Source organism: Pelophylax lessonae (genome assembly GCF_965119305.1).
Source record: "Pelophylax lessonae genome assembly, chromosome: 2".
Lineage (NCBI taxonomy): Eukaryota > Metazoa > Chordata > Amphibia > Anura > Ranidae > Pelophylax > Pelophylax lessonae.
In genome coordinates this window covers 476506095-476533044 of record NC_138769.1, presented here as the reverse complement: position 1 = coordinate 476533044, position 26950 = coordinate 476506095, and the positions used below count along the sequence as shown (strand labels likewise).

The 26950-nt window shown below is 39.1% G+C and overlaps 1 protein-coding gene across 1 annotated transcript in view; it reads right to left on the bottom strand.

Annotated features, from left to right (window-relative positions):
• Positions 1-10163: 10163 nt before the first annotated feature.
• The window catches only part of EFNB2 (ephrin B2), a 63156-nt gene continuing 46369 nt past the window's right edge, over positions 10164-26950 (bottom strand). Inside the window, exons 3-5 of the mRNA XM_082244541.1 lie at positions 15598-15690; positions 14322-14435; positions 10164-12116 (exon numbers count right to left, since the gene is read on the bottom strand). Of these exons, the coding sequence (XP_082100667.1) occupies positions 11734-12116; positions 14322-14435; positions 15598-15690 (590 nt within the window). The 3' untranslated portion in view covers positions 10164-11733. The remainder of the gene's footprint in view (positions 12117-14321; positions 14436-15597; positions 15691-26950) is intronic.

Here is a 26950-nt window from a genome sequence, read left to right as displayed (position 1 = left end):
TGCACAGCTGCACCGAATTGTGTGTGCTCCCGTTTTAGTAAATACCCCCTATATCTGTTATGTTTCTTACAGATAAACTACATTCAAATGTGGTTCGTTCATTTTGGATAAAAGTAGAGCAGTGTTTCTCAACCTTTTTTTTCAGTTAAGGCACGCTTTAAAAATAATGGACAGTCTCAAGGTACCCCATTTAAAATGTAAAAACTATTCTTATAGGTTTACATAGTACATCAACATCCACACACATACTCCAAATAGAGGTGATTTATTCTTCCAAAGCAACTTGGTACTGGTACTGACTAGTATTCCAATGTTTCTCTTCTTTCTCAGTTTTTTTCCATCACTCAGCTAATGTGACCCCAACACTGATAGAGAGAGGCAGGGGAGGGTCAAACAAGGATGCTATGCAGGTGACTGACGTACTCCATATCAACTCATAATGCCATTAGTTATTAGGATCCTGGCAGCTAGAAGATTGTAATGGTGTACAATGAAAACCTGTGGCTTTGTTTAACTAAAAGGCAGGCTTCATCCACACGCTGGCTTGTATACAATTTTTGGGCAATTTTTAGGCATTTTGCCAAGGCACCCCTGAAGAAACCTCAAGACACCATAGGCTGCCTGGGCACCCTGGTTGAACAAGGCTGAAGAGAGTGGTTAGAACCTTTGCTTTTGTTGTAGAGCTATCCTTTATTTTCTATTACAGTGGTACCCAGGGGAAATTGCTATAAACCAGTTTTCCTGCTTATCTCCCCGAAGTGCATTCTTCTAATATTCCAATGAAGACCTTACAAGAGGCTGGCCACAGTGTCTAATAGTTTCCCACTATATAACAGATGGGCGGAGTTAAACTTGAGTCTTTTATCCTTTTAGTAAATAGGAGATGAAAAATAATTAATGATACATTTAACAGGAAACTACTTTGCAACCTAACCGAGAATATTTTAGAGTTATTCATTTATACAGTGGGTATAGAAAAGAATCACCCCCTTTAAAATGATGACATTCTGTTGCTTTGCAACCTGAAATGAAGACAGACACAGTTTTGTTTTATCCAGCTGTATTTACATCTAAGTGAAAGATATAACACCAACATGTCAGAAAAAAATGTAACAAATTAAAAAACCAAATTGCTGAGTTGGAAAAAGGACCCCCCTTGTGTCAGTATTTTATTGCTTTAACTACAGCCTTTAGTCTATTGGGATATGTCTTTACTAACTTTTAACATCTAGGCTTTGCAATATTTGCCCACTCTTCTTTGCAGAACTGCTTGAAGGGTAACTCCACTTTCGTGGTGAAAATAAATCTGCAAATAAAGAAAAAACAATATAGAGTATACAGTTGCGACACAAATCATATTGTAATTGAATGTTATTAAAAATTAACCTTCCTTTTCAATCTGCAGCTGTTGTAATTTTCTGAAAATGCAATGCAATATGGCTACCTGGAGCTGTTCTGTACACAGAATGTGTACTGACCACACCCCAGAAACATCATTTCCTGCTTGTGTGATTGGCTCACCAATTTTCCCAGAAGTCTGCATAAGATACAAGTCAGATTCTAGGCATCCCCTGCAATAAAAATGTCATTTTTGGTGAGATACTCCCAATAGGAACACATCTAAAGGGATGGAGACCCAGCAGTTTTCCTCATTAGAGCCCTGCAGCTGCCACAGCTGATAGATAATTATGAAACCACTCCCACTCAGCACAGAGGCACAAAGGAACAAACAATGATTTCTTCTGAATAACAAAAGGTAGAAATCTGCAACAAAGTTTGTTAACATTCGTGCAATGTACAGAGATCACCCAGAGGGGTATGTTTTTTTCTCAACAAAAGTGGAGTTACGCTTTAAGTTCAGTTAAATTTGATGGTGACCATTTGTGGACTGCAGTCTTCAAGTAATTCCACTGGTTTTCAATGGGGTTTAAGTCTGGGCTCGGACTAGGCCATTCAAGGACTTTCACCTATTTCCCCTCTAATCACTGTGTGGTCATTTTTGCTGTGTGCTTTGAGTCATTGTCATGTTGGAAGGTAAAACTTTTTGGCAGAGGGCAGCAGATTTTCCTCAAGAGTTTGATGGTATTTTGCCCCATCCATTTTCCTTTTATTCTGACAAGTGCTCCAGTCCTTTCTGCAGAGAAACACCCCATAACAGGATTCTACCACCTCCATGCTGTACTGTAGGAAGGGTGTTATTTAGATGGTGAGCTGTATTGGATTGCCGCCAGTCATATCGCTTGGTGTTGAGGTCATATAATTCAATTTTAGTCTCATCTGACCATAACACCTTTTTCCATGTGGCCTCAGAATCTTCAAGGTGCATTTTGAGAAAGCTCACTCATGACTGCATGTGGCCTTTCTTTAAGGAGTGGCTTTTTTCTTGCAACCCTCCCATACAAGTCACATTTGTGGAGATTTTGTGATGTTGTCACATGCACGCAATGACTACTCGTTGTCATAAATTCCTGCAACTGCTTCAGAGTTGCTATAGGCCTCTTCGTAGCCTCTCTGACCAGTTTCCTCCTGGCTCTCTCATCCAGGTTGGAGCGACGTTCTGATTCAGGGAGGAAATACCTTCCACTTTAAAATAATATATTTAATTGTGTTTCTAGGCATTAATAAAGCCCTTGAATTTTTTTTTGTATCCATCTCCTGACTTGTGCCTGTCCACAACTTTATCCCGACAATCTTTTGACAGTGCCTTGCCACCCATAGTTGATTGTTTGCTTCAGTTGCACTAACAGGGACTGAATTGCTCCAGGAAATAACTTTTCATGCTGAGCTAATCAAAATTACCACAGCTGATCCCAGTTGAAAAGTCGAATGGCTTTGTGTGCCCCAAAAGAAGGTGATTAGCTACACCTGGTTGAATTTACAAGACATTTTCAGGAAGGGGTGGTCCTTTTTCCAACTCAGTGATTTGGTTTTTAAATTGTTTTTTTTTTTTTTTTTTCTGACATGTTGGTGTTTTATATTTCACTTGGATGTTATAAGCTGCATTGAGTAAATACAGCTGAATAAATAAAAAAACTGTGTCTGTCTTCATTACAGGCCACAAGGCAACAAAATGTGATTATTTTAAAAAGGGGCGATTCTTTTGTATACCTACTGTATTTGAATAAAGTGATTGTAAAGTCTTGTTTTTTTTTTTTTTTTTTTAAATAACAAACATGTTATACTTACCTCCTCTGTAAAGTGGATTTGCACAGAGTGGCCCGGATCCTCATCTTCTCGGGTTCCTCTTCACTGCTCCTTGGCCCCTCCCTTCTGTCGAGTGCCCCCACAGCAAGCAGCTTGCTATGGGGGCACTCAAGCAGAGCTGCAGCTCCGTGTGTCCATTCAGACATGGAGTTGTGGTACGGCCCGCCCCCCCCTCTCCTTATTGGCTAACTGACTTTGATTGACAGCAGCGGGAGCCAATGGCACCACTGCTGTGTCTCAGCCAATCAGGAGGAAGAGTCCCGGACAGCCAAGGGGCTCGCGGACATCACTGGATAGAGATGGGATCAGGTAAGTATTAGGGGGGACTGCTACACACAGAAGGCTTTTTATTCTAAAGCATAGAATGCAGTAAGATAAAAAAAACCTTCTGACTATACAACCCCTTTAAAGTAGTCCTTAGGTAACTGGCATTTTTACATTCTTGCCATGCCATATTTATGCCATTGTATTACCTGTACTTATTCTCCCTGTAGTGGGTTGTTTGCAATTATCCCTATCTGACCAACAACTGCTGGAATAAAGTCTCAACCATGCAGACTTTGAATTCTCTAAAACTGTCAGACTACACTGGTGAGCAGGGCTAGTAAGGAGTAAACCGTCTCTGTATGCAGAAAATATAGTTGTCCCAAGTTTACAAACTTTACAAAACTTAAACTATAACAAAGCATTAATGCATACTGACAAAATCATAAATAAGGACTTGTGTCAGAGGTCTTTTGTTTGCAGCAGAACTACTCATCTCCCCATACAAGTAAATGGGAATGCAAAAGCAGCTTTAGCCACTTCTGGACCGGAAGGATATTCCCCCTTAATGAACAGGCCATTTTTTGCGATTCGGCACTGCGTTACTTTAACGGACAATTGCGCGGTCATGCAATGCTGTACCTAAAAAAAATTGATGTCCTTTATTTCCCACAAATAGAGCTTTCTTTCATGTGCGTTTTTTTATTTTTTGCACTATATACAAAAAAAAGAGCGACAATTCTGGTAAAAAAAACAACAATATTTTTTACATTCTGCTATATAACATTAAATAAATAAATAAAAATAAAGATTTTTTTAACATTTTAGGCCAATTTGTTTTCTGCTACATATTTTTGATTGGTTTGCGCAAAAGTTATCGTGTCTACTAACTACGGGAAATATTTATGTCATTTTTATTGTTTTTTATTTTTACTAGTAATTGTGGCGATCTACGATTTTTAGCGGGACTGCAACATTTCGGCGGACAGATCGGACTCCTAGCTGAAATTTTTGACACTTTTGGGGGGCAGTGACATTACTACAGTAATCAGTGCTAAAAATATGCACTGTTACTGTAATAATGCCATTGGCAGAGAAGGGGTTAACACAGTGGGTGATCAGGGGTTAAATGTAAGCCTAGGGGAGTGATACTAACTGTGGGGGCCGTGGCTTTTGAAATGATTACAGAGACCTGTGATCCTGTATAGCAGGATCACAGGCGCTCTGTTATCATTCCAGAGAGAAGAACGGTCTGCCGTGTTTACAACAACTGCCCGTCCTCTCTCAGCGGGGAGCGATCGCGGATGGCTGGCAGCAATCAGAACCCCCGGCCCCGTGCATCAGTTCCCACCGCCGAGTGGGGGCGGGAGCCCCTAGCAGCAGGCGCTACTGACGTATTCCTATGATGCGTCACGCAGGAGGGGCTGCCTGTGACAGTAAAACTGCGGCGATTAAAGCGGAGTTCCACCCAAAAGTGGAACTTCCGCTTTAGGGAGTCCTGACCCCCTGACATGCCACATTTGGCATGTCATTTTTTTGGGGGGGGAGCGGGTACCTAGTTTTGACAGGTACCCGCTCCCACTTCCTCTCGGAGCGCCGCGGCGCCCTGAACGGAAGTTCTCCTCTCCCCCTCCCTCACTGCAATCTTCTGGGACACGTCAGAGGTCCCAGAAGATTGCCGGCCAATCACGGAGCGCAGCGCGACTCGAGCATGCGCAGTGGGTACCCGGCTGTGAAGCTGCAAACTGTCACAGCCGGGTGCCCACAGCAGTGATGCCGGCGCCGAGGGAGAGGATGGAGGCTTCGGGCGGCCGCATCGCTGGACCGTTGGACAGGTGAGTGAATGGCTGGAACTCCGCTTTAAGCATGTTCAGGCAGCTTGTAAGGAGGTAAAATTTACCTGTCAATGAGTGATTTTAGAAGTGCTTCAAATTGATGTTAAATCCAAGCAGAATACAGCTGAAAGCAAGCTGTACTTGCCCATCCACACTAAAAACAGAACTTAACTCTTTCAATCAACACTGACTAATTAATTCCTTATGCTGCTACCATTAGTAAATAGATAGGAAAGTATATCATAGTTGTTTTAAACTCTTTTTTCCATTTCTATAGTTACTTTCTGATTTCCAGTGCTAGGCAAATGTTATACATCCCTTAAATCCAGGAACGTAGGAGGGGTTTTCTTAGCTAAGCATACCTTCCTTCCTGTATGCCTGAGCTAAGGGCAGATGGACTCCTGTAAGTAAATGCTACATGAATCATCTGCCTTTGCTCAAGTTGACCACGACCAGAAATGCTAGGGGGTATTTTTCAAAGTGATTGTTCAGCAAAAAAAAGCATGGAGACATGAATGGGTGAGTTTACTTTGAGTACTAAAAGTGAATTAAAAAGTGTTTTTGGTTTGTGGTGCTCAACTGCAGTGTAGTTCCGCTTTAAGCAGATTATTTATACACATATGCTTAAAAAAATAATTAAAAGCCTATAGCTTCCATTTAAGCCATATAAGAAAATTAAAGTTTGTCAGTAATCTGTTGGCAATGAACTTCAGAATACAACAGCAACCAGCTATGCATTCACAGAATATATATCAATATTTTAACCCCTTTGAGCCGACGCCTCTCAGCCCTTTAAGATGTTTCAGATGCTGGGAGGCAGGGTTTATGATCTGATCGCTGTGATTGGCTGTCACAGTGATCACATAATCGGAAAGCGCTACATTAGCTACCGGTAACTGTGCCGAGAGTACACAGGGCGCGTGCTCTCAGCACAGCTGTGTCCGCTAATTGGTATGCAAACATGCGTCTGTCGGCGCCTAGGAGTTAAACTTTAAGATGCCAATACTGTCAAAACAATATTTTTTGAAAGCATATATTCTACTGGAAATACATTACGGATCCAGGAGCACCAGAAGGTCCATGAAAAATGTTTGCAAGTAAATTGACCTTAACCAATTCTGGACCGGAAGGATTTGCTCCCTTAATGACCAAGGTCATTTTTGTGATTCGGCACTGCGTTGCTTTAACAGGAAAATTGCGCCGCTGTACCGAAATAAAATTTATGTCCTTTTTTTTTTTACTACAAATAGAGCTTTCTTTTGGTGGTATTTAATCACCTGTGTGATTTTAATTTTTTGCGCTATAAACAAAAAAAGAGGGACATTTCTGAAAAATATATATTTTTTCACATTCTGCTATATAACATTCCCAAAAAGAAAAATTTAAAAATCTAAATTTTTCATCATTGTAGGCAAATTTGTATTCTGCCACATATTTTTGGTAAGAAAAAAAAAGTGTATGGATTGGTTTGCGCAAAAGTTATTACGTATACAAACTAGGGGATAGATTTATGTCATTTTTATTTATTTATATTTTTTTACTAGTAATGGCAGCGATCTGTGATTTTTAGCGGGACTGCGACATTGCGGCGGACAGATCAAACCCCTGACTGACATTTTTGGGGGAACCAGTGACATTACTACAGTAATCAGTGCTAAAAATATGCACCGTTACTGTAATAATGACATTGGCAGGGAAGGGGTTAACCCAGGGGTGATCAAAGGGTTAAGTGTGAGCCTAGGGGAGTGTTTTCTAACTGTGGTGGGAGGGACTTGTGAAATGATCATAGAGACCTGTGATCCTATATAGCAGGATCACAGGCGCTCTGTGATCATTTCAGAGAGAACAACGGTCAGGTGTGTTTACAACAGCTGACCGTTGTTTTCTCTCAGCGGGGAGCGATCATGGGTGCTGGCAACGTGCATCGCCCCCCAGCACCACGCGCGCGGCCGAGAGGCTGCCTGCCGCAGTAAAACTGCAGATGGCAGCCTTAAAGGTGTTAAATTTGAAAAAAAAAAACAAGACATGAATCCCTTGACCACAGACAAAGCACTTGGTGGCACTTAACTATCTGGCCTAACTTTGAAATCTACCTTTGGAAAATATTTCCATATAACAATAAAACTGAGTTTTTATAAAACCTCAAGGGCAGTTTTGTAAATTTGTAAACGATAACAGCTCCATAGGCTTCAACTTAATTTAATTGTAGTACATTTACCTATTAAACTAGTGGTGCACCGAAATTTTAGGCCGAAAATGGGCCTATCCCATTTCGGCCGAAAACGGGTCATATATGCTGAAAATTAATGGGTGCCGCAGCAGCTTTCACTTTAACTTATATGGTGCGTGACCGGCCACGGCCGGCTCCTGACACCTGCCGTTTGTACCTCCTCGCTCGCCCTGTGCTAGACTGGTTGCTAGAATCGCCAGCCGCCTGGTGTCTAGCAACCAGTGACGTCACGGTCCCGAGAGGAAAGCGAGGCCGAGAAAAGGACCCAGCATGCAGATTGGAGGAGGATCTTCCTCGTCCTCCTCCGTGCCTATTACTGACTCTCTAACTCTACCCACCTCCTCCCTCCATCTCCTACTGTATGGCCACTGCGGATAGGAAGGACAGGAGCAGAACCAGAGTCAACCTGCTATCTATGGGGAGCAGTGAGTGACAACATATTATGTATTATGATGTGCATAAAATCATTTGGGGGAAAAAAGTCATTTTTGGTTTCGGTTTTCTGGCCAAGGGCATCCTGAATTTTCTGTTTCGGCCCAGAATTTTAATTTCGGTGCATCCCTACTATTAACCTTCCGGATTAGAGAACTAAGATAATATACGCAGGGCAGGTTCATAGGGCTTGTAAAATAGCCATGACACTACAGCGTTATCATGTGCTGGTAAGACCCTGTGATTGGAAAAATCTATAATCACCCTATAGCTGTACAACTCCGTTTATGAAATGAATGCATATAGTGCTACCATAAATAGATTTACATTTACCATGTCAACGCTTTCTCAGTTTTTCAAAATTCAGTTTAATGCTAGTGGTAGACTATGTTATAATACATCTAAGGCAAGTACTTGTTGGCAAAAGCAGTACCTTTTTAAGTTTTTTTACCAGGATATGGATTATTGCAATAGCATTGAAAAAGATAATAAATCGAAAGATACAGCACGTTCCATAGGAAAAAATATTTTATTTTTTAAGAACAAATTCAGTTTGAAACAAACGTGGAATGTGAAATTTCAGAGCTTTGTTGTCTGGTAAGGAACAGGTTGAAGGGCTAAATACAATGTGAAACTAAAGCAAAAATTGTAAACCTAGGAAAAGGCTATTTTGTTTCTTTAAAAAAAAAAAAAAGGAAACAAATATTTATAAACTCAGGCATAATACTGTGTTACTTACAAAATTGGACAAAAATTATTTTAAATAAATATTCATGGTACACAATTACGGCACATATATGCAGCAATTTGGCAACCTTTTTTTTAACCTTTTCTTCCTCATTACAGTGCAAAGGGAAATGACACTGCCTTTAAACAAGCGGTAGCTAAATACATAGCAAAAATTCAATTTTATACAAAACATTTTGCTTAGACTTTGTAAAAAAAATCCAACATTGCTTTATGTACACAATCTGGTTAAGAAAATCCATTTCTGTCTCTTTTTTTTTTTTTTTTTTTTACATGTGTAATTTTCTATATGAATATTTAAAAAGGTGAATAAGGCTACGGACACACCCCAAATCCAGATACAGTTCTCAACATATTTACAGCTTCACTTTGACATAATGGTGCAAATTCCTAAGTCGGGTGACTAAGGATCACATGATCTCACAAGCAAGGCATTTACAGAAAAAAAAAAAATGTTCCAAACCTGAACCAACTTCTAAACAAAAGGGAACAGTTTAAAGATTGTCATTCGGCGTCAGACACAAAACAGACATAAAAGTAAAAGGCTGACACTATTTGCAGGTTGTTGCATCTGTTAGCAAGATTTTCACAGCTTTAATCTAAAGGAGATGGCCAAAAGATGTTAACAAAAAGAAAGAAAAAAAAAAAAAAACACTTGATTGACTGTCGATGGATGGCATACTGTGGCAAAGAAAAGGCGATTGCTGCCAGCTTAGTATACCATTATTTCAGGGTGCAGAGCAAATATGTGCATCATACAAAAATATAAAAAACTGTATTATGCAAATGTTAAATAAATGCCACCCTACTTTTTATTTTTTATTTTTTTTATTACTGACCACACATCTCTTCCTTAATTCCAACGTAATATTCAGGTTCAAGAAAAAAAAAAAGAAAAATAAGGAGAGCAATCAGTCTGGTGACAGTTCATTGTTGCAGGTGCTCCTTAGAGATTCAAGAACCTTAAATCGCTGCTACTAATTTTTTTTTCTTTCCATTTCAGAGAGCAAAGTGTTACCATAGAAACAGAACTGTGTTGATGATATCTGTTTTGCATAGCACATAAATGTAGGAAGAAGAAAAAAAAAAAAAAAAAGGGAAGAAGGTAGAAAAGAAAAGAAGACATAAGAGAAAAATAACAAAGAAGAAAAAAAAGGTATTGCGTTCTGTAACCTGCTGAAGTCTAGTGTAACATTTTTGCATTAAGGCAAAAAGGAAATTCGAATGCAGAAAATGACTGACAACACATTTTCTCATCTTTGTTACACTTATGATGCAGTAACACTGATTTCCTGCTTTTGGGCTTGAACTTCCTAGTCTGCTCTTGTGTGAGACGCCTTTAGAGGGCTTTGTTATTTTTCCTTTTTCTCATTATTGTTATTTTTGGAATAATGTTGTTTTCTTCCACCAGAAGCAACGTCTAATTCTGCTCTAACGCCAACAGTTAAGCCTATTTAACTGCTGAAAAATTGCTTTTCACTTCTTCTGGTGGGGCAGGCTGTGCAATATTAAATTATATATTAGTAAATTTTTTTTTTTTTTTACTATATATCCCATGTGTGCTATACACCTATTAAATAAGTTTTTTTTAATTCTTTCCTGCTCTCCATACTACTAATAATTTATTTTATACCTAAGAACTGTAAAATGTTTGCCATATGTGCTTTTACTTTGAAACAGAGCACCAGCGAACTTCCATGTCAACGGCGATTCCTACACGGCACTCCCTTGGGACAGCATGACCACAAAGCAAAAGTGTCCAATGATTTATTTAATGAGTGCCAGATAAAATGGCTTTCTCTAACGAAACATATCAGTGTAGGAAAAAAAATAATAATATTTCGTTTTTCTTAGCGGGCATGTTGAACATATGCTCTACTTTGACCTTTGGTTCTAGAACTCACAGGTCAGATTTGGCTTCCTGCTATTATCTTGAAAGCTTTCTCTATCTGAGGAATAATATGGTCAGTGTAGCACCTGAGTCTGCTTATATATTTCAGTCACAACAGACTAGGAGTTTCATTAAAACTTGTTCTTATTGCCTTTATCTCCAACAGTCTTGCCTCGTAACAACTTGCCATTGTCCTTCCCTACCTGCTTATGCTCTTTTCTAAGAATGCGTAGCGCAAAGTGTGTCACACACCACTACTGGATAGTCCGAACTCCTTCAGCTACAGTCTTACTCCACTGCATCTCATAAGATACCAAAGTGCTTTGCTGCCGATGTCAATTTCTGTCCTATGCTTTATTTCATAGGCATTAGGATTTAACTGCATTCAGCAGTTTAGCCTGTGGACTACTGGACTTGCTGACAGTTTAACTTCTTGCTGGAAGGCTCTGTATTAGCAAATACAATTTCCATAATATATTACCCATTCGTGTGTGACTGCGGTAGAAATGGATGGAACAAGAGTCTACAAAGGTTAATGTTCCATTAGTGATAGGGGAGGTGGAGTGAAAGGAAATCTTATGTGAAGGATAGAGCAACCCTAGACAACGGATGAACATGAAACAGTGATGGACTAAATTTTAGAAAATGCAGATATCTGTGTTTTTTTTCTAAAGTCCTAGACACGAACATTTACTGACAAATCCAGTATGCATTAAGAAAGCTAGTCGATATTAAATCAGAAGATTGCATTTCAAGATAAATAATCTAGAGCATATTTAAAAATGCTTAAGATGAGTAATGTCCTTGAATCTGTCCATGTTAACCTGGCTTTTGAATATGCTTGGATGCCTGAAGCTCATGGCTTAGAGGGTGAACATGACCAGGGCATAGATATCAGAATGGGCATATCTGAAAGTCTTCCAGCTTGCAGTGAACACTTTTCAGAGGAACCATCAGATCCCATCATAAACTGCGCAGCTTAAAGAGGCTTTTTCTGAAGGAAGGTTTTCTCTTGTGCCTGTTCCCCAATGCAAGTCCATATTAATGCATAAGGAATCACTAAAACCCCCATCAGGAAGCAGCGGACTTTGAACTGTCCATACTATTGTCAAAAGGTACCACTGGATTCCTCAGACCTTGTAGTAGATGTTTGCTGGACTTTGTGGTGGCATCTCTTGCACAATGTAAACAGGATGTCCATAATCCCCGCTGACCTTTTCATAATGTGGGCAGAAGACACTGTCTGCAGTCCTTAAAGGGATGATAATGTCACTTGGTTCTGAACCATTGTTATTGCCACTACGCTTTGGTGTGGCTAATGTACTAAGGGACAATGTTGTCGTGTGCTGGGGTGAATGCTTTCTGTGTCGTCTTCTGTATTTCAACAAAAGCACCACTAGAGTGATGATGATGACGATGAAGATGATGCACCCTGAAGCAATCCCTGCAAATAAGGCCACCTCAGATCCAATGATACTTGTGTGTCCATCTTGTTTTCCATTTGTACTAGACCCTAGAAGAAGAAAAAACAGAGCATTCAGCAAACATACATCTTAACGTAATGTAATCTTTACCTAGCTGCTATTTTATTTGGCCGGGTTTAACATTTTAAATTCTCGGTAGAGCATACAAAATGAACTGGCTCGCAGCTGAACTTTGACAAAGCAATTACCCTCTTAGATAGCTAAATGCAAACACAGGGAATACACGATCAATATTAAACAAGACTTTGTGTCTCATAAGCTTGCTTTCATGCAGAAGTTCAACCACATTGTTTCTGTTATGGACATCCATCAGCAAAGACAGCGAGGCCTCTGTATACGCCTCTTCTCGGAGCAATTGCTGGATGTCCTGTTACTCTTGTACGGAACAGCAATTCCCATAAGAATTGCCATAACTGTACAAAGCATATCCTATTGTGTTTCCCAGCAAATGCTGATTAACCTATTTAGTGCCTGCGGGAACTGCAGCCACGTTCCCTTATTATGATACCAGTTATATTGCTCGTCGATGCAAACGGTTGTAATGTAATGTAATTTCATGTACTTATCAGTGTTGAATAAGAATCTATCCGCACTCATGAAAACCAAAGTTAATTTGGGCACCGTGGTAGAAATATTAATGATTTAGCTTATGTAATACACAATTAACTAAACAAATGACTGCACATCTGGCGTGCAGTAAAAAGTGTCACATTGGAACAGACTGATATTCTGCTCTTTCAGCACATTATGAATTAATTAGAATAATAAGCACATAGAGCATAACAAGCACAATAGGGGACATTATGGATGAACACATGGCATGGAACTCCTCCCATTTCTCACATCAGAATGCCATGCTACAGGATATGCAACAAATATTTACAACAGTCTTGACGCCTAACCTCTACAAGCTATATTATTTACATTTTTTTAGGTTTCCACCAGTGAACAAAAATTCACTACTTACTGTCATATACCACCTATACACATCCTATACTGATTTTTTCATCTTTTTAGACCATGATATCATCAGCATGACTAGTCACCCACCCACTATCTCAAATTATATCACCAAGGGCATTTTACAAGTGGCTAACATGAAACAAACAGCAGCCTAAGGCCCCTATCAAACGGGCCAGAACCAGTTTTGCTCAGCAGAGGATCTGTCTGTTGACCCCCTGCTGAGCTGAGCGGAGCAGCTGGATGATAGATCTGTGTCTGCTCCACTTCTGCAGAGCAGACATTGACACAGCTCGCTCTGCTCTATGGGCAGTTGGATGTTAACGGACTGGCTGTCTGTTTACACCCATCTGCCCTCTGATCCAGCCAGATGAAGGGGAACAGATCCCCTTCCTTTTTTTTTTTTTTTTTGCTGGATCTGACCTGGATGTAGCTGGGTGTAAAGAGACAGACAGTCAGTTTACATCCGACTGCCCATAGAGAACAATGGAATATTCGATAGGCACTGTCTGAAAAACAGACAGCCAGACCTGATCGGACCTCTCGTGTGAGGGGCCTAACACTAAAGTACTCCTTAGGTGCCAACCTACAAATCCCAGGCTGTTATAAATAAGCCTATTCCATGGTGGAAATGGAAGAGGATGTATGTGATTTAAAGTTTTACCACACCTTCAGAGGAAGCCAATACAGTACAGGCGGTCCCCGGGTTACAAACAAGATAGGGTCTGTAGGTTTGTTCTTAAGTTGAATTTGTTTGTAAATTGGAACAGGTAACTTTTATAAGTGTAGCTCCAGCCAAAAGAATAATTCTTAAGTTTTTTGAATAGCATAGGGAAGGGTTAAAACCCCTGTACAATTGTTTTGCTGTCTGTACCCTTGTTCAGAAGATTTCACCTCACTTTCTGTCCCAATGACAATTGGATTTTGAAATTTTGGGTTGTTGTAGAAACAAGGATTAGGGATAAAGCCTCAGTGGAGACACCTTTTTCGCATGAGAACTCTTACAGGAGTGAATTTCCCTTCCTAGGGGTAGATTTACTCTCACTTCCTATTGTCTCCCTCCATTTGTAAGTAGAAGTCGTTTGTAAATCGGATGTTTGTAACCCAGGGACCGCCTGTACATAATAAAATACCTATCTTGATTTGTACAAGCTCTTGCAATGTAATATATATTTTAAGAGACTTGAGAGCAGACCTGCTGTTCTGGGACTGCATGAAGTTTCTGTCTGAAAAAAACATTTATAAAATATTTATAATATAGAAAAGATGTATACCTTCAGGACCATTGACAAATGGACTAGTGGTAGAGCTCTTTCCGTTGGTACCAGACTCTTGATTTGGGCGTTTTGTTGGGTTTGCATCTTGACTAGTACCCGGAGAGTCAGGATCTACACAAGAATATAACAAAATCATCATTACATTGAAGAAGAAACAACATTTGCTATGCTGTGTAAAGATATTGTATGAAATAACACAGGATTTGAAGGTGAAGAAAAGAAATCCATTGTGTACTTGTTTAGATGGGAGTGATTTTCTTTTTCTTTAAGAAAGAACAGAATGCAAGCTATTTTAGACACTTAGACTGTAAAACCATCTGCAGAAACTATAGGGATTCTCACAGTTGGCAAGCAAAGCTCTGCAAATGACATTTCAATTTAGCAGAGAGAGTTGATTGACTACTAAACCAAGTTCTAATTAGAAATATTATTCATTCCTGACACACACTAAGTAATCTATACATGTGGGCTCAAGGAATCTTGAATGGTTTCTATAATAAATATTGTGCATCCACAAAGTGGTTGTGAGTGATTCTTTGACTAATATTGATTCTATAGACAATTGATTTTGATTATATCAAGTCAGGAAGAACTACAAGGTACACAATGTGCAAAATAAATTTGCAAGTAGATTCAAGGTAAAAATAACTAAACTCAACAGAAAATGACCAACTGAAAATTTATTTTAGCCTAAAGTAATACCTATTGAATAAATAACATTTTTAAAGCATTAGCAAATGTATTATCATTTGTGTGGAATGTTAAAAGCTTTGAATCAGATGTCATACACTCTTTACAGGGGAAACGTTATACAATATCAGAGGTGAAGCTGTAATTTGTTCTATAGGGGGATACATTACATCTTGCACAAAGCAACTTGAATCAACTGAAATAAACTGGTGCTTTGCCATTATGATGAATCAACTTTGCAACCAAAGTCCACTTTATTAAACATGATGGAGATTACAGTGTCCAAGCACTGGCCAACTATAGGGGCAGATGTTTATTTTTCTTGCTTCTGTTCAATGTCTGTTGATTGTCCAACATTACAGAAAGTCTAAATATGTAGGTAGCAAGTACCCATGTGCACAATGGCTGCGTAACTGCTTCCATGGACCATTTTGATAGGCAGAGCAATAATTCTTTCATTGGAAGGTTTGCTTTCCAGTAGAAAAACAGAACTGTATTGCACTTACTACTTGCATGTTTCTGCTCAAAACTGGTCTTTCTAATCTGCTTGGGAGATTGAGAAAGATTTTACATTAGTCCTTACCTTGAGCGACTTTCATAAGGATCTTCATGGCTTTAGAAACACACACTCCCCCTTCCTGGTTATCCAAACCCTCTTTTGAGCCATTGGATGTAGCTATAGAATAAGATAAAAAAAAAAAAGATATCAATATTTAAAACTAATAAATAAATACATTTTAACAGTACACTAACAATTCCACTGGTGACTTATGACCACATTTGAGTCCAGTTCTATAAACACTGTAAATTCTAATCTAAGAGCTTTGAAGGTGCCTCCTGAGGTTTGCTGATTTCGAATATTTTCCCATGTTTAAGCCATTTATTTCATTGTATAAATAAGTTCAGGAAATTACAGCAATGGTATAGTGTATCAGTTAATTGTTACCATTAACAATAGTAACCTTCTTCTTGTCAACTCAAGTCTCACAATATTTCATTAACACTGTGCAGCAGGTTCATGAGTCAGTACAAGGATTCATTGTTCTTGTAAGGACTTTCAGAAATCAAAGATGGTGGCTAACATTTACATTTTTGAAGTCTGCATTTTGCCAAATCTGTGGGGCCAGAGCAAAGTTCCCATGATATGATATGGTCCATAAATGGTTAATGAAAAGGTCTTTGACCACAGCGAGAGGTTTCTAATTTACCCAACAAATACAATTATTTCATTGCTGTGTTTGTCCTCATTTGGAGAAGCTTCAGCTCACCTTCTGTTCTGGACATAGTAAGTGAGAGGAAATCTTTCTAGTGGGAAAAACGGGCACCAATTAAGACTTTATTGAGTTTCGAACACTTATTGCTCTATCCATATTTGAAACAAAATGTTGGAGTTATAAAGTCATACTAACTTCTGGATACATTATTTAGGAAGCCCCAAACACAAGAGGGCAAGGTCTCCCTGTGTGCACAGATACTTAAATAGAAATGTATTTTTCCTGCCATATAAGATTAACCCTGAGTTATATATCTCTCTCTTAGCACAGATCTTTGCATTGTCTATTTAAGGACTGTTCATGAATAGAGCTTTGACTTGTATTTTGTCAATCACAATACCCTGGTACTAAAGGGAAAAGCTTAATCTGCATCCACTAATTGTCCTAGATACTTGTGTTACGCCATTGTATGAGTTCAACACCATTGTACCACCCATCCATCTATTGTAAGCAGCTTGCTGCATCTCACAATACCCATAAATCTCTATTTCACTTCCCTAAATGTATTCTGCATTGTCTTAGTTAAAAGGGGGATTATAGCACATTATCACATTTTTTTTAAATTACCGCAGTAAATATTGATTTCTCCTTCACGTTTTTGCATACTAGTTCTTTATTTTAATTATTGCATACAAATAGAGATCTGTGGATAAACCACTATATGAAGCACCATATTATTCAGTGCAGTCACTCTGCCTCCCTGATCCCTGCTGAGAAAAGTTATCGGCAGCATAAGTGCATGGTTTACATTTGGGTTGGCAGAGCCATGGGCTCACAATGTTGGGGGGAGTAATAACGCACAACCCCAGTATAGCGCTGTGGAGCACAAAGGAGAACAGTATTTTATAAGCAAATGTGGCTGCTCCCAGTGTAATTTACAAAATATACATAAATATAAGATTTTTTAAATAATAATATACACTGATAAGATAATTGACTTTACATTGATCTTTTAAATATGCATGTAAGAAAACAAAGAAACTAGCTCTACCCATAGGATTCTTCTGCTTTCTATAAACTGCACACTGGTATTTTATGTCATCAAAGCTATTTTTATTCCAAACCCTTCTTTAAGCAAGAAAAAAAAAAAAAAACAATAGTAATCTAATCTATGAGTACATCTGACAGCATGACACTAGAACACAAGGCTCACAAAATAATGGAGACATAGTTTTTTCTTTTTTTTTTTTTTTAGTGGAAACAAAAATCAATAGCAAGCAGCAGCCCTAGACATAAATCAAATGTGTCTGTGATAAAAGTGTTTTTTACGACCTATTTGCCAATGTACAGGCAACTAAGATAGAGGAGAAATAAGTGTAGAGAAAGTAGAAAGCTGAACTCGAGCTTGGCTCAATCAGTTTTCTTTTTCTTTTTACTTTAATATAATGAAACTGAAGAAAGTCTATCCTTAGACCACCACATAAGCATTCACTACTGGACAAATTCTTGAAACAGTTATCAAGGTGACAATAATGTATATTTTTTGACACTGCTGGGCTTTGGATGGCTATACAAGGTCCAATTCAACAGTGATGACTGGCAGAGGTTCAGGCCATGTGAAGCTTCCCTAGAGGGTGATAAAGAGTGTTTCCGACTGTCAGAAGCACAGGTTATCACTCATAGGGGTTTTACAACAGATGTCGCACTGCCCTTAAGTGTCAGCGAGACATCTTTCTATCGGAGTCCAGCTTTATTTATTAAGGCAAAGAGCAACTGTACAGTGTTCTAACCCATAGACAATCCAAGCTAAAAGCATTTTTCGATGCGGGTTACTGGACTTTGCACATTACCAATGACTTCCTGCACTGTTTTACTGGACACATACATTATCAATTCATGGCCATGGAAGGGTTAATCCAGAACAACAGTCCCAAACAAAATGGAACATAGAGTAGGCTGATAATAGAAGCGTCAGGATCTAATTCAGACTAGAATCTTCACATAATAGAATGCCAACATAAATCTGTCTCAAAGCTACAATTCTTTATTGGGAGACATGCTTTGCTAAGGAGCAAGAAAACCATAGTTCACATAAAAGTATTTCATTAACATAATTGTTATTATTAAGATTACAGTACATTTTATTATAAAAAGTTAGTTTATCTTTTAACACTGTTTGATGATGGCAGTTGTGTCACGTAATTTTTGCATGTCACACTCTTTCTACATAAGCTCCTTGAGGTTCCTAAATTAGCTTTGGGCTCAGCAAGGCTCATCTTCAAAATGAAGCGTTATCTGGTAGCAAAGCGAAAGGCCAAAACCACATTACATCCTTAATTAAAACTGACTACTTGTAACAACCTCTATAGGGAAACACAGAACACCAGCAATTTGGATGAATTCCGTTGCATCCTATTCAAAGCACAATAAAGGCTTTTTATTAAGCAAACACATGAAATGACTAGAAGGCCTTTCTGATATTGAAGGGGTATTCTCTGTGGCCATTTTGTATTCTAAGCAGATGACAATGACATTTAAAGCAAACTCTCTAAAAGCAATAGCAAAAATCACCATAGAAACAACTAAGGAGAACAGTTGGCAGGCAACCTTCTTTAAAATTCAGACATTTTCACTTTATGTTATAATTATCCCTATAAAACAGACTAACTGAATGTTTAGATTTGACACAATATCCAAAAGGTTGCTTTTCTGTTTGTGCCATTTTTATCATCAAAATCTTTACATTCAAAAGACAAGTGTGAATCGTCTGATATGGCCTACATGAAGACCAGGCTAGTGGTAGGATTTAAACATGCCTGGACAAGGCTGGCCAGTATTAAAACATTCTTTTCTTTCATGTAGATAAAGAAAATTGCTATTGCAATTGAGGATGGACTTTCCCGGCACCACGACATGACAAGGATGTCATAAAAAATATTTTTTTATTTTAGAAATAGATTAAAAATAGATTCTCTTCTTTTAACCAGCTTGGCCCCTGCAGCTTTCTCAAACCATGGTTGTACCCTAGTAACCTGTGCCTCTCTATGGACATTTTCGCACCTGTGCAGAAGTGTGGGCCTTTGACACCGACATAAATTCACTTGGCAATTTGGGGAATTACTGAATAGAAATCTTAGAAGTGGGAGGGGAAACTGTATTTAGTCCAAAATATTCAATTTGATTTAAAGGATAAATTCGCCTTTGGAACATGTTACATATTCCACTTGTATTTAGAGTGAAACATGTAACATGTTCCATCTCCTGCCTCTGCCCCCTCCTTCTGTGATAGTGAGCAGGGGATCTCCTCCCCACAGCCACTGTCAGAATTTAAAAACAGTGTGGTCGTTTCGGGCTTCACCCACACGGTCGTGTCATTCATTCAGGGTTCTTTGAATGAATGAACTACAAGTAGCGTCGGCCTACGGCTTGTAGCTTTCTATGAACTATGAGGGTGCTAGTGAGCAATCTCATAGTCCATTGATTCTTGCTGCGATTCAGAAATTATCTGCCCGTATCGTGAGTGCAGAAGCCAGGCGTTGCACCCATGATCTGCTGATTGCGGGTGCAATACCTTACAGGCTGCAGAGTAAAAAATGGTATATGCACATTTTTTTACCTGCAATGTGCATTTATTATTTTTTTCTGAAAGGTGAACTTAGCCTTTAAAGCCCTCTTTTTTTAAGGAAGATAAATTGCCTTTCTTGTTTTACAATAAAGAATAATCTGTTTTTTTCTGCAATATTCACCTTCTATCTGGTGTTGTCCTCAGCAGACCCTCTCAACTACATGCTCTGTCATCCAGGGCTAGTTATTAACCCACCAACTTCTGTGAGGCAAGGCTGTCATGGATAAAATTCCTTGGGGCAATCTAAAGCGGAGTTGGTTTAATTGCAATATGTTTTTATCATTTTGCCAGACTCATTTGGTATTTGCAGTGGAAGTGGGCTAAAGATAGTAAATAGGCTCCTGAATGCACTGTATAGGAATGAGTGGCTATATTCAAAGTCATTTGGAATGTAAAAAAAAAAAGTGCATGGGAATAGGAGTATGTAGGCGTATACAACGATGTAACAGCATTATATTAAGCTGTTAAAAACCTTAAAAAAAATTGTTTCAAATGATCATCTGCTGCACAGCTAATAGATGTTTTGTAATTCGATGTTTGTTAAAGGCTTAAACATTTATCACAAAGAGCATTTAAAGTACAAATGAACCAGTCATTTGTGCTGCAGCAGCTTCCCTCATACATACTGTGAGGATACACATCACAGCAAAATGGCTCTTGAAAGCAGCCATATTAATAATCCAATAACAGATATTTTGCTGCACTTTTTCTTTTTTTTTATGTTTCACTCAAAAATAATAAGCTTTCATAATGGTACATTTTAAAAGAGAGCTTTGCCCGATTTATACTCCAGTTACAATGGATGGCTTTTTGGCTCCATAATAAAATCACAACATTCATTTCCTGCCATTTAAAAGGGAATTAATATTGCAAATGCTTTGTTTTTACAAATGGTATAGCCAAAAAAACCTTAGAGTACAGGCAAAATGCTGAAAATGGAATGTGCAATTTATATGGCCTCGGGCTGAAAGCTGTTCCTACTTTAAGAGCATTTGCTCCAATTATTTTATCATTTGCTCAGGGCCTTTGTTGTCCTTGGAAAAAAAAAAGTGCCTCTGAATTTTTAATTTATAAAGCATAGTGTGAATATTAACACAAGTAATATCAGATGTCACATCTTAATCCCAGTACTTTCTAAGAAAAGGTAATGTTGTCTAATGTTCTCATTAAGATAACCTTTTAAAAACCACTTGATGACATTAATACCGGATAAATGGCGAGACTACATACAGCTCGGAATTTTATTTTTCATCTAGAAATAGCTGTAGTGCACCAGTCCTACCTAGTCCCCTTTATCAGTGATCTGACAGTCCTTGATACAGGAGATGAGTTCCAGAACACTGCATGGTCCTTGGTGTATCTCACATACTGAAAACCTGATGTTGAAAGTCAGAATTAGGAATTGTCTCAAAGGCACCAATCAGATTAAGCCCTTGTTCACACTGCCGCGACTTTAATTTAGACATCCCTGCGTGACTTCTTTAACAGAAATCAATGCAAGTTGCATTGAAGTCCCACCAAAAGTAGTGTAGGATACTTCTTCTATGTCTGAGTGACTTCATTACAGCTTGCATGCGACTTCTTTAACAGAAATTAATGCAAGTTGCATTGAAGTCCCACCAAAAGTAGTGTAGGATACTTCTTCTACGTCTGAGTGACTTCATTACAACTTGCATTCCACTTCTTTAACAGAAATCAATGCAAGTTGCATTGAAGTCCCACCAAAAGTAGTGTAGGATACTTCTTCTATGTCTGAGTGACTTCATTACAGCTTGCATGCGACTTCTTTAACAGAAATCAATGCAAGTTGCATTGAAGTCCCACCAAAAGTAGTGTAGGATACTTATTCTACGTCTGAGTGACTTCATTACAGCTTGCATGCGACTTCTTTAACAGAAATCAATGCAAGTTGCATTGAAGTCCCACCAAAACTAGTGCAGGATACTTCTACGTCTGAGCGACGTCATTACAGCTTGCATGCAACTTCTTTAACAGAAATCAATGCAAGTCACATTGAAGTCCCACCAGAAGTAGTGCAGGATCCTTATTCTACATCTGAGCGACTTCAGTCGCACCGATTACAAACCGTATGAATCTGATTGGTGATATGGGGGAAGAACAAAAAAGCTACACAGCACATGCATCAAAATGCACAATCCCACTCATTGACCCAGTGAAGTGCTCTTTGGAATCTGTCTATAAGAGATTCCAATCAACTCAAACTCGAGCGTAAATGAGTAAATATCTTGTTGCCGTGTTTGCTGGATAGTGAAAGCAGGCCCCCAATTTGGTTTACATGTCTGGATTTGCTCTTTAATCACTACAGTAGTTTATGACGTTCTGTAATGCCATAAAGTAACTAGAAGCCTAGATTAGGCCATAACCACCATCATCTTCTCTATTCATAGACTGCATTTTCTCTTTCTTCCATATTTGGGTTCCAAAATTGGGACTGCCCAATAAAAACTGGGGGACAAGGGAGATATGGCCCCACCTTATGTCTTTATTGCTTACAAGGCTAAAATGCATTTTATAAAATATATTTTGTATAAGTTTGACTGCCAATTCCACCAAAAGATCAGATTAGTCCAACTTTATTGAGGCTCTGAGGAAGAAGCGCCGCCTCGAAACGCGTAAGCCTATACAGCCTCGGGGGACGACCAGTTCCTGACCACGCTGCTGAGGATTTTATACTTTATTTGATGTGTTTTTATCAAGAACTCGTTTGTGAGTATTTTTAATCTATTTCTTTTAATAAACCTGCTCAAAGGATAATGCACTAGGCCGATGCGCCCTTGTGTTTGTCTGTTGTTTTAGGCCAACTTTATTGCATTAGATTTATGCCAGAATATTCAAAATGGGACCCACTGCTATATTTTCAGTTTATTAGAGAGGAGGGGGGAACAGATATACATAATTAGATAAATCTGCATTTTATTTTGCGCTACTTCAATCTTGGACGAACACAAACTATTCATCTGCTATTATTGAAAGGCTTTATTCACAAGTCTGTATGTTACCATGCTACCATGTGATAGTTCTAGGCCTAATAAATTCACTGAAAATCAACAATAGTATTCTGCAGTTAAAGAGGAAGTAAACCCTCCTCTGACACTTTTACCTATAGGTGAGCCTATGATAAGGCTTGCCTATAGGTACTGTAAATATCCCCTAAACATGTACCGTTTAGGAGATATTTACCTAACATGCAGCCAGTGACGTCACTGGCGCATGCGCTCTGAAGGAACGGCCGCTGGTGCCGTTTCTTCAGAGCCCTGTGCTGTGACTGTCGTCTCCCGCATGCATCCAGATGGCCGGATGCCGCGATCTCGGAAGATAGGCGACTGGACATGTCGCCCGTCATACAGCTAAGCGGACGGCACGGCGGGGGCTCGTTCTAAGGTAAGTATTTCATAATGAGCTAGTATGCGATGCATACTAGCTCATTATGTGTTTCTCTTTCAGGTCGAAAAAAAAAAAATTTGTATGGGTTTACAACCTCTTTAAACCATGAAGTAGATACGAAATATAGTTGTATGTACAGTATGTATGTAATTTAAATACTTATTTCCTCAGATCATCATTAAATTATTTGGTACGTAATTATCTGAGATGGCTTGCCTGCCCATTTATTTGTATGTCTGCCCATTTTGCTTAGAGTTTGAAATTGCTAAGTCAAAAGGAAAAGCTAGTGAATCGTCAGCTAAAACAGAAGCAGCAGGCACAATCTGTTTCTGGCTATGACTTTTTATAAGGTCCCCATGGAAGGAAAGTAATATTACATTTTAATATGTCTTCATTTGATCGTTATTATGCTGCCTCCCAGGAGACTAAGCTGCTGCATAGATCTTGGCTGATTTTGGCCTATCAAGACAGTTACATTGAGCTAATCAGATAGAAGAGTGAGCTGGCTGGCTTTCTGCATCTACACATACTTCCACTGTAGGCTGTAGGGAAAAAAAAAAGATATATAAAAGCCATCCTGTGCTTGGCCGATGCGTTGTAGATGGCTTCAGATGGAGAATCTGTTTTCTAATTACCGTCTACCTATAATATAGTCTTCCCTTACATTCTGTTCACGCTTTACGGTAATTTAATCATAGTGTGAGATGAATTACCTGGGAGTTTTAAAGCCTAGTTAAACGAATATTCATTCCCCCAGTCATATCCGTTTGGGCTTTGCAAGAGAGGAAAGCAAGTGTAATATACATCTGTAGACTCTGTAAAAAAAAAAAAATCTACTGTGCTCAGTAAAATTGAAAAAAATACCAAAAGCCTTTGGAATCAAGCATTAATAAGCAGCAATCCTTATTGCAAGCTGTACTTGATCTAATGTCCGCTTCACAGGATTATGAAGCTCACAGCTCTTTTATCAAAGAAAATCCTTTGGTGGCATGTCCAAGCAAGCATGTTCCGACTCTTCTCATTTGTCTGACTTTACAATACACATCACTGAATTTTGGGTCCGTTTCTTTTTTTTTTTTTTTCCTTTTAATTAGTGACCATTGCAGCCCATCGAGTGCAGCCTGCTGTACTTGTAATTTCTTTTTTTTTTTCTACATATATCACCAGGAAACGATCAGTCCTTACTTGGAAGAAGAGAGGCATAGAAACTTAAAAGGGTCTATTCAGTTAAAGCTCTCGACAGATTTTGATAAATGCTGGCGCATTAAAACCACCTAATAGTTTTATATCTCTTGAGGCTTCCTTCCGTGATGGGATCTCTGCGCCTTTGTTGCCAGGTCTGCACACATTCTGTAGCCGTTATATTAAGAAGTCCCACTTTACCTGCTGAGCTTAATTTATACCATACAGAATCAATTCAGAACATTAGTATTGTAATGGGAGAAGCAAGACTCCAAGGTGAGAGGAAACAAGAATCATGAAAATGTATAGCTGATGTTTGTTGTCTATTTGAAAAAAATCTTCCAGGCATTGGCCACTTAAAGTGATTGTAAAGTCTCTTTTAATAAAAAATAAATAAACGTTATACTTACCTGCTCTGTTGCACTGGATTTGCGCAGAGTAGCCCGAATCCTCCTCTTCTCGGGTCCCTCATTGTTGCTCCTAGCCCCTCCCTCCTATCGAGTGCCCCCACAGCTAGCAGCTTGCTATGGGGGCACCCGAGCTAAGCCACAGATCCATGTGTCCATTCAGACATTCAGCCCCGCCCCCTCTCTTTCCTGATTGGCTGACTGACTTTAATTGACAGCCGCAGGAGCCAATGGCACTGTGGCTGTGTCTCAGCCAATCAGCAGGGAGGGAATGGCTGAGGGACTCATGGACATCGCTGGACAGAGATCAGGTTCAGGTAAGTAGCAGGGGGTGCTAGGGGAGGCTGCTACACACAGAAGGCTTTTTATTTTAATCCATAGAATGCATTAAGATAAAAAAAAACCTTCCTGACTTTACAACTCCCTTAAAGCATATCAAAAGTCAACTTTTTTTTTTCAATTTGGATAGAATGGGGGAGAGGTAAAAGTGCTGATTCTCATTACGGAGATTTCACTTCACTTCCTGTCCTGTAGACTCAACAGGAAGTGAGATGATATCTTTCCAATATGAAGGAAAGGTTGTTATAGGAACAAATATCCGGATTGGAAGATTTCCTCTCTATTCCCGCTTTAATGGCAACTTAAAATGTTTGATTTACTCTCCCTTTCAGTACTGAGGACATTGGTGATCAGGACAATTAAGAGTGAATCTTCCCAAAGGGGACCAAGAAAAAAAAAAAATAATAATAATAAAATTAATATGACAGGAGTTCCCCCACTCTATCCAAAGTTTAAGTCCAACTCCAACTATTCATTAAAAAAATGTCTGTAGGGTGAGGAATAGTTAAAATGTCTAGTCATTCTTGCCACCTGTGTTCCCACTGAGATTTTCCTTCACATCGTGGCCATCAAACACCTAAATATACAGATAACATACATATATGGGGGCTCTTTTACCTGCCAAATTATCTGCTTTTCTGTCCATTCTGTCCATAATGAGACTCCTCATTACACAGTACAGCCAAAATAATAACACCAAATTCTCTGTTACAGTTAGGGAATACAGGCATGTCTTCTTTCTATTTCCAGCATGCAGAGCAGACAATAAAGGAGCAGGAGAAAGCTGATGAGTTAGGTTATAAATCGAATGAGTCTCGACCGGATACTGCTTAACCAGCCGAGATTCGATTAATCTATGGGCAGGACTTCTATAAGTGGTTAAAGCTTGTAGGAGGAGCTTTCATTCTTCCTTGACTGTCCTATGAGGCTGCATTACAGATGACCTTCTGTCTAGACAGTGCTGATTGGCCCTGTGCTAATCACATGCACCCCCCCCCCCCCCCCGAAAAAAAAAAAAAAACCTCTCTAGCAATATATCCCAAACTGAGCCTGTGCAGAGTGCCTCCTAGGGCTCTATGCTATCAGCAGATGGATTGGGGACAGTAAAAGAAGGAGAGGATCAGAGAGCACAGGATCAAACAGTCTTTTTACACAATGCAGAGGGATTAACCCCTTCCACAGTGAGTATAACAACCATGCTTTACTGCATATACAGACTGATTTTACTGTTGTGGGTTTAGTAACACTTTTAGGCCTAGTACACATGGGACAAATGTTGGGCGACATCAGCCGATATTCTGCCCTGTATGTATGGCAGCCAGCCCAAGAAAAGCCAGATGTTGTGCCGGCTTCTGTCGGACATGCATGCTGACTGGTTCCTAAACAGAGTTCTCAGCTGATGGCACCCCCCCCTCAGAACACAACAGCTCAGCAGGGGAAATCGCTGTACTAACATCAGGTTGTTAGTACAGCAGTTCTGACCAGAGCTGTCAGCTTTCTTTTATTCAACCTAAAAAAAAAAAAAAATCTGATAGTGTGTACTAGGCAGACTCCCCTTGCTGTATGGTTGTTTCATTTGAACAGCTCACTGGGCAGTGAAGTCAGAAACAGGATGAAGCCCGAAGACTGCACCAACGTAATGACAGCAAAGGCAGGGTCTACATTTTAGTCCTCAAAGTTTTCCTTTAAAATAGGATTGTAAGTTACTACATAAAAAAAGTGTAGTACACGCTTTGACTTTTCCCCAATTAGTATTTATATGTA